At 40.4% G+C, this 9167-nt stretch overlaps 1 protein-coding gene across 1 annotated transcript; it reads right to left on the minus strand.

Moving 5' to 3' along the window:
- Nucleotides 1-1740: 1740 nt before the first annotated feature.
- lsm12a (LSM12 homolog a) lies at nucleotides 1741-8235 on the minus strand. Its single transcript, XM_053491286.1, has 5 exons — nucleotides 8076-8235; nucleotides 5630-5763; nucleotides 5415-5524; nucleotides 5197-5323; nucleotides 1741-3880 (listed from the first exon to the last, which is right to left on the minus strand). Exons 1-5 carry the CDS (start codon nucleotides 8200-8202, stop codon nucleotides 3791-3793), a joined length of 588 nt encoding a protein of 195 aa, XP_053347261.1. The 5' UTR covers nucleotides 8203-8235; the 3' UTR covers nucleotides 1741-3790.
- Nucleotides 8236-9167: the final 932 nt, after the last annotated feature.

Genomic DNA, 9167 nt, shown 5'->3' on the forward strand with positions numbered 1-9167 from the left:
TTATCGAATTCAATTTGCTTCAAGTTTCCCAGAGATTTTAAATTTGCTTTACCGTTATTAATGGAGCTGGCCAGTAGATGGCGCTGCTGCTGTCACCACCACAGAGCCAGGCAGCCATTTTAGAAAAATGATTTACAAAGTTAAAAGCATATAGCATGTATTTTTACTTTACTTAATTCTATATATAAAGTCACAGATTTATAAACTACACCGGGGCTGTAAAATGAACTGTGAACCTAAACCGCAAAAACAAGCCCATATCTCAAGCGTCTGTCTTTCTGACTCAATTTCCCAAAGTCTTCATTTTATTAATACATTTGGCTTTATTTTAAATACATTTGCTAACATAGTGACATCTCATGTGTGCACTTGTCACAGGTACCATTAAGGCTGACGACAAAATAGACTCATCTGTTGACAAACTAAACTTCTGCGTTAGCCAGAATAACATAAACCCTCACTTCTATTACGTTTACTGTACAAGGACAGCTCTAGAGTTATTGGCACCCCTTGTGTAATAAGCAGATGTGGTGTCGGCTGTACCATAGAGTAAAACACACCACCATATAGTGTTCAGATTGACACTGATTATTTTCTCACACCACCACGTTAAAGGGAATATTTGTCCTAAATTATGGCAATATAGTTACAGTAAATTGTAGTGTTGTCTATATTTCACTGATATAAACTGGTGACTTTCTTGTATGGAAAATATAATTACAGCTTGACCTTGACCATAAATGTTACCCAAAACACCTCTTAAGGCCTTGTCACACTGAACCATGGTTCCACTACGGCCAAATAACATACAGCTGGTCGGGAACGCAGTAGAAACCAGTAAGACTGTAGCATTGTCTACCTTGATGTGGACCTGGTTGAAGCAACACACAGAAAGAACTTAAGGTTTCAATAACGATGGCTTTGACCAGTTAACGGTGTAACTAATGCTTCTTTATGACTTCATTGACATGGCGCAGATGGGAAAAGCTGGATGGTCCCCAATTGTCATTGGGACGTCACTGAGTTGTTGCTCTGCTAATCGAGTTCTCACAGCACCCTCTTCAGGCTTGTGATATGACCATGGTAGGTAATTGTAGAACCCCACATTAAGGTTATATTTTGTTCTAGTGCCTACCATGTCCTGCAAGCAGCAGGTTATCAGCACATCGGTCATGTTCAGAGAATTTAGTATAAATACTGGTTTAGATTTCTTGCAGTCACTTCATGGTGAAAAGCACTGTGTGTGGTGTGATTTATGCAACCCGCCGGAGGCAATGACAATGTAGTGTCGATCTGATCTGATTAAGTAAAAATTCGGTGAAAGACAATTAGTGGCAACATAAAATCTAACAGGGACATGGCTAGTAGTAGTATGAACTTGATAAATGCCCATTTCTTCATTTTAACACTGCTCATAAAGCTTTCTTCGATATATTAAGGATGGGAACCTAACAGTCTTCGTCTCAGGCCTTACAATATCACCTTTAGTGCTGCTTCTACTGTAAGAATCTGTGTTATTACATAAATGATAAAGTATTACAAGTGATTTAATATAATCCTGTTATTTGCAGATTCACCACTGGCAGGGCTGCTGTTGCAGACAATTCATCAACCTTATAACCACAGAATCCAATATCACTTCTACGTGATCACCTTTACACCACAGAATTGTGATGTTTCCACAAGTGTTCGATTCACTTATTAAAATTCCAAACACATGGTAAAGATCACAGACAATCATTTTCTGTTTTACTTTTTTTTTTTTTATTAATGTTATTTCCATATTAGGTTAAAAAAACAAAAACTAAAAAAACAAACAAAAAGAATTACTAGGAAAAAGTCCTAAGCGACAGCAGGTTCGTTGGCCCTCGTGAGGATTGAACACTGAAGACTGTCGCAGTCTGGTGCCGCTGCTGGTGCCTCCGCATCAGGCTGCGGCTTTCTCACGCCTTCCTTCTCAGTCTGTATATATTTGTGTTTTTCTTGATCAGACAGGAGATCGGTACCGCTGTGAAAAGGAACGCAGCTTTCACTTCAGCTGTGTTAAAACATTCACGGAATGAAATGTTTGGGGGTGGGGGGGGGGAGCAGAAAAAAATGAGGTCCTGTTATGAAGCAAGAGGTATTCGCTGTCACATTTGTCTTTTTTTTTTTTGGAAAAAAAATGTTTCGAAGTATTTCCAGTTCACAGTTGCGAGAGGTAAAAGCCTTATTCCGGGGGGTGGAGGGGTGGGACACACCTGTCGTGTATGAACATGTAAAGAGAGGTGAAATGCACCCGATTTTCATGAAAACTGCTGTGAAAAAAATAATAAAAAATTCACGAATCGCTGAGACTTTTTGCTTTGTAGGAGTAAAGAGACGCATCGTTCTTTTCCTGACGAAGTGCTAAAAATTAATTCTCATCAACGCTGCTTATTATGACATTGTTTTCACATACAATGTACACTTGAAGAGTTTCGCTCCCTAGTGTGGACGTACGGACAGCCAAACATCTTTCAAGCCTTTATCAGAAATTTGAGATGATGTAATGACTCGTGACCTAAACCTGATAAAAATAATAATAATAAAATAATAATAAAAATAATGTGAACACACACAAACTCCTAATCCACCTGCACTAGGTGTGTATGGGAAACGTCTTGTGTCTAATCTGATCCACAAAGATTTAATAGCGTAATCAGAATGAAGTACAGCGGCTCTCTGAGAACGTGGGCAGCATTTCCCAAAAAACTTACAGCACATTGATGACTGACTCTCGAGTTAATAACCAACCCGTGATCCGGACCGTTACTTTTTAACTAAACATCTTACACGGATTTGAGGATTGAACATTTTTCCTGAACTAACCACTATGCCTGTGGTTACCTGCCGATGACAGTGTAGTGAGATTTATCACTCGAGTCATCTCTTGATGAGACGAGAGCTATAGCCGTCTAGCTCTAATGCAATTTTGCATTCTGGGTCTCACTAACAAACATCTTAAAGCTAACAGTAAAATTTGACTGCTATCTCTTTTCCTTTCTCCTAAAAAGTGACCCCGGGATCACTTGATGCATCGCAACATGTTCAGTATATCTGAGGATTCCCTTTAAGACAATACATTCACAGGTTGTACATTTAAACTTCACCAAAGAGAAGCAAATCCAGTCCTTCATCAGGTGCATCTTTAAACCTTCACCTGTAACGCTTGATGCAGAGTCCTAATGGGTGGGACAATCTTTTGATATCAGACTCCCATGTCACCGAAACCCTGTTGCAGTTGGTTAGGTTACTCTTAGATGGCAGGAACAAACAATTTTTTTTTAATGAATTGTTCTGGGGGGGTGGAGCTAAATGTTGCTGCAGTGTGCACACACTGGAAATCTCACTTGAGTCACTTCAGTCTACTTTTAATAACACCTGCAGCTGCACTTCCATCTTTTCTCCAGTACCCGTCACATTTTGTTAGAATACTAAAAAAAAAAAAAAAAGAAAAAGGAGTCATCTGGTGTTCATGCTTCTTGACAAATAACTGAAATCTGGAAAGGGAAAAAAAAAGGGATGCTCCATCTTTTATTTAAACATTTTCTAAAACTAATTCTGCTATCCTGTAAACGGTTTGGCTGTTTAGTTGTTTTTTTGTTCGTTGTGCAGAACGATCCTGCCGCTGGTGACGAGGCATGCGGTTACCTTGACCTTCAAGGCAGGCGAGAAAATTAACGTACGCGCAAAAAAAAAAAAAAAAAAGACAAACAAAACAAATTTGGAAGAAAAAAAAAAAAAAAAAAAGATTCAGCATTGGTGGCGATCACGCTGATAACACTGAGTCCTTCTGTGTTTGCTGTGCTTGTGAGCGCTGCACTGACTTCTGGTCCATGTCTCGGAAGTGTTTCTCCACCTGCAAACACACCCGTATGCAGGCACAATTAGATAATCTGATGACAACAATAAAAAAAGTCTCATTCAATCTCACAAGTTTTGCGCTGAATATATATATATATATATATATATATTTTTTTTTATCATAAGAAAAAACATTTTAACATCATTTAAAAAACACCACACTACACCTACAGAAATGATGAAACTAAACATTTTACCATAAAATACTACAAGCAGGTACAAACTAAACAAAGGTAATGTATAGTGTATTGATGTTTTTAATATACACTTGAATGTAATATTGCTTTTATACAACAGTTCCATAAAAAATATTTATCATCAACAGATTATGATCCGTTTCTTTATTTTTCCAGTTAATTTGCTCTGTTGCAAACAGATATCCTTCCACAGATCCTTTCTCCTGGAGGAACTGACCACTAATGGCGGCGCTGGAGACAGATCGTTAACAAGTGATAGTTAGTGTAATTAACACAGATTGGTGGCGCAGTGGTAGATTCTTAGATTTTGAGTGTTTTTTTTTTTTAGCAGGCAGCTGCTCTCTTCTCAATACCGTACAGACCTTCTGCAACCGAGAGTGCAATTAACAATTGCTAGAACATCTGGGACACCAAGTGATGTAGTTAAACGTTCCAGTGCTGACCCTGTCCATCACCACTTATGCTTCTTATCCAATCAGATTAGTCCTTCAGGGTTTGCAGTTAAAAGTTCTCCTTTTTATTATTTTTTTTCTGTAAAAACGCTAGCTGTGGTTGTGTTGCCGTTGTGTTTAAATCTCCACATCTTAACTGGAATATTTTACATCAAAATGTAAAGGTTGTTCTAACGGTTAGGCCTTGTTCCCACGGGCATTAAAATCAAGCGTTTTTCTTGCGTTTGTAGTGTCCAGTAAGCGCAAATCAAGCGCCGAGGGTTTTCTATACATAGGAGTCAATGAGAGTGTTCACACGGGCTTTGGTGATGTGCGTTTGTCCAGCTGCGCGTTTATACGGTGGCAAAAAATGTTGCATGCAGCTTTTTCTTGCCGTTCAAATTCCAACAAACGCAAGGAAAACGCTTCTAGTGCGTTTTTTCCTCTTCGGAGGACCGGATATATCCCATGATCCTACATGATATACATAGGGAAATCTCATAAAACCCAAGACATTTTCTCGCCTTTGTTCTTTCACTGTGAACATGAACACGACTTCCCTTCTTGCTGAATTGATCACAGCTGAAGTTTTAAATAATTGATTCTTTGATTTCTTGAATAGGTCAGTCAAGGAAAAATCTGTTCAGCAAACCTGATGTACAAACATAAGAAGCAGGACTTACTATTTTGCGCACGTGCCCTAATGCACTACCCTCTTTGCCCCGGCAGTTGTCCGCTCGGTACGGCGGCGTGATGATGACATCATCCATCACCACGATGTTCTTCTCCTGCCACCTGCAGTCTTTAATGCTGGAAAATAAACAATCAGAGATCACAGTCACAGATGATGTACCCCAGACCTGAGCGGCGTTTACTAGGTGAAGGCTTAAATGGCACTCACGTTTTATGAATGGTCTGGAACAGCTGCTGGCCCTCCACCGGGACTCCGGCGCTCACCGCGTACGCCTGCGACAGCTTGTCTTCTTTTTCCGCCCGAGCTCTACTGGCCAGCTGGAGAACAGACATGGAAGAAAGAGGAGAAGAGACCTTCAGGCTCGACTCTATCTACAGTTATAAGACGCTAACCTGCTGAAGTAACAAGCCATGCCCATTTACCTTGCCAAAATTGAGCGATGGTAAAGGGGGTGGAGTCCCGCTGCGCTCATTGAGGGTGTCCACTTTGGACACGTAGGCTAAATTAACCAGGATGACGTCATTAAGGTGGGACTTCCCGCTAGATGAGGGGCATTCTGGGAAAAAAGGCCAGTCAAGAAAAACCAACAGCGCATGTGCTTGAGCTGAGCAAACAACAAATAGAACTTTAACACGCAAAGTGGCAAAAAACACACAAAGGAGAAAATTGTTGTGCTTCATAAATAGATATCGATGCACAAATTTTATAATTAAAATAAACACACAAAGGAACAAACTACGATTATGAACATAAAAATAATGTCACAAAAGCAATCTCGACCGTATATGCCAAAGTGACCCAGCCCTGCTCTTATCTCAGGTTATATCTTGCATATGCCTGAACGCCCTGTGTTCTGAAAAGGTGAAGTAACAAATTTGACGTGGAGACTATTCCTCAGTCAGTTACTAGTTAACAGAGATGAGAATAAACAGATACGATATCACGATACCCCTGAAAATGATTCGATCTGTATTGCGATTCTAATATCACGATTATGAGTCAAGTGTCACGATTTTATAAATATTCCTATTCTATATCATATTTTTTTTCAGATCTTGTTACAATTCTAAATAAAATTTCCTACCACACAGGATGCTGTGCTGTGTGAAGAGTTTAGAGACTTGAAACTCACGTGCACACACGTCAACATGATGGTTGTGTCCAGACTCGATTAAATCTTCTCCTACATCCATCTCCTTTACAATAACTATAATGTAAAGATGTATATTTTTTAAAAAGGCTGCAGAGAGTTGCAACTGATATTAGCACCCGGGTCAGCTCACGCAACAATAAACTTAAAACACAACACCCCAGTATGTCAGAGTTTGACAATTGGTGTCTATATGTTTTCATGATGAAACAATCGTCAGATGCACTGACCATTTGCCTTCACAGCACAGGTGATTAAATTTGCGTAGACAAGTTCACATAAAACTCCAGAAGGGCTAAATATTACAAAAAGACGACTAGAGCAGTTAAAACCAAGCCAAACCAGTTAGACCACTCCCTCCTAGCCTCTGTACACAATAAACACCACTACAATTAAAATGGTCTTTAACTCATAATTCCTACTAGGAGTGATTACCAGAACAGTCCAGTTTCTTTGAGTTTTGATTCAGTGATGTCACTCCAACATGGCTGCTCCCATAGCAAACACTAAAACCAAGAATGTTGTAAGACTGCTAAGCCACCTTTTAAGTTTATTAATCACTAAATACCAGAAGATCAAATTAAATTTTCATGGATGTTTTTGTCACAGTAAATGATCAGAAGCATCTATTAAAAAGAAAAAAAAAATCTTAGTTTCTGTAAACAGCTTCTATAACTGTAAGAGAGAACATTGGAGTTATTGGACGAGTTCATGAGAATGCTTCAATGTGGGATAACAGGAAATTACCAGTTGGAAATTCCCAACATATGTTACTAATACACAAACATTTTTAAACATGATTTTTTTTTTCCTGTATGTACAGTTTAATGTGTGTAGTTTAATTTTATTTTTTTTTATCATGGCTTTAGGAGTCACAAGAAATATTCTGTCAGTTTGGACCAGAGGTTTGTGCCCCTCCCGTACTTATTATCTTCTCAGGGAGTTTTCACCTCGATTCACTTTTGCACGTGTGAGATGTAGTTTAAAAAGTATTTTGGGTTCCTGTATACACCCAATATTATAAAGATCAAACCTCACTGTAACTGCTAGTGCCAGTGTCACTTGTGACGTCATCACAGTGCACATCACGGGAATAACGATCACCCACACGTGCATCTGAATGCAATGTCATTCAAGGTGTCAAGTGGGTGTCACTAAAAAGCACTGAACCTCCCAGTTACGGCTTGTTTTAAGGACCCCACACACACACATTCTGACCACATGACGTCATGACCCTATGACCCCAAGTCCATGTTTCTGTAAATCATGTGTTTAAACATCCAGAAATATATTTAATAGTCATTAAAGGAGAAACAAATGAATAAAGATCAACCCCGGTGTGTTTTAATGATTATTAGTATTATTCATGCATGAATATATCGAAAAAGTTATTATAACTCGATTAGGAAGACGTTAAAAGGGGTGTGTTAGGAGGGGAGTCTGGCTAAAACACTAACTTACACCTAAACACCCACCACACATTAACCCACTACATCTATATTAATTATTTATATAAAATGTAAAATAAAAAAAAATAAAAAAAGGTTTTTAAAACGCACACACCCTTTTTATTAGAGAGTCAGTTACGCACGAGCGGACTGCAGTTCCAGATAGTTAGCTTAGCATGGTCAGCGTAGTGTAGCAGCACCAGCCCTGACGCCACTACTGATTGATTTCTTTCTTTTTCCTACACATTTTCTTAAACAATTAAAGGATACTCAGAGTCAGCATCTTGGTCTGGTAATCGAAAGCGACGACCTCTCCCTGTAAGCGCTGTCCCAGGCAGGTGAGGCAGGCGACATGGCTCCCGATGCTGAAATACTCCCCCGGTCCCGGAGCCGCCATCTTCTCCGCCAAACCAGAGCAGCCGGAGCGCAGGACGTCACGCGGCGCTAACGTGCTTACGTCAGCGTGCGTGATGACGACACCGTGGCCAATCAGAGAGACAGGGGGCGAGGCTATAAGGGGGATGCAGTTGGGTGTGATGATGACGATGATGATGATAAATATAGTTGCAAGCACCCTGCGCCATCGCCACCCGGGCACACCAGAAAGACAGCGGGCACATGCGTTTGAAGGGGATATCCCAATAACATTATGAAAATTTTAGAAAAAGGGGAGTTTTATATTTAAAAACTCCAAAAAGCCCCAGACGCTGGAAGAAAAGCACACACTATGATGTCACTGAACGTAATGTCACTCAATATAATGTCCCACAGAAAGTTCCCTTTCAGTCAATTCACTCGGTACAACACATATTGTATGGGATATCACGCCCTCTCGTGTCCTGGCTGAAGCCACCTTTATTCACGCCGTAAAGGCAGGCAAACCTGTGGTGACGTAGGTGTAGCCCCGCCTACACCTGTAAACCATCGTCGCCACGGTTGACCCTTAGTTCTTACGCTCTTCACCTCGCTGTGAACACCTTTTCCGTATAGTTTTCTAGGTGCTGCTAGTAAACTCTACATTTTACGTTACAAGACTGCGCTTAAAATCAGCTTAACTGCTCTTGTTGGCGTTAGCGACAACAGCCTCATTTTGGTGAGTCGTCTACCCGCGGAGCGCTGACTTTTAAGTTCTCTGTCAGTCAGAACATTAGCGACATCTCAGTTTAGTTGGCTTCTGTTTAACTGTGCTAACAGCGCTAGCTAGCATGAGCATGGAAGCTAATGTAGCTAAGAAGAGGTCCGCTGTTCGCCCCTGTCCTCAGGAGTGCGGCTTCTCCTTGCATGAGAAGGACCAGCACGAAGCGTGCCCCGTCTGTCTGGGGATTCTCCATGCTAGGAGAGCTCTAGCTGAGCCAGAGTCAT

Source organism: Clarias gariepinus, chromosome 3 (assembly GCF_024256425.1).
Source record: "Clarias gariepinus isolate MV-2021 ecotype Netherlands chromosome 3, CGAR_prim_01v2, whole genome shotgun sequence".
Taxonomy (NCBI): Eukaryota; Metazoa; Chordata; class Actinopteri; order Siluriformes; family Clariidae; genus Clarias; species Clarias gariepinus.

What these genes read in the sequence shown, in the direction of transcription:
- lsm12a (XM_053491286.1), bottom strand. Translation starts at nt 8,202, where the DNA reads ATGGCGGCTCCGGGACCGGGGGAGTATTTCAGCATCGGGAGCCATGTC. An exon ending in TTCCAGACCATTCATAAAAC is followed by an intron (nt 5,324 to 5,414) that starts GTGAGTGCCATT and finishes TTTATTTTCCAG; the next exon opens with CATTAAAGACTGCAGGTGGC. An exon ending in TAGGGCACGTGCGCAAAATA is followed by an intron (nt 3,881 to 5,196) that starts GTAAGTCCTGCT and finishes GTGTGTTTGCAG; the next exon opens with GTGGAGAAACACTTCCGAGA.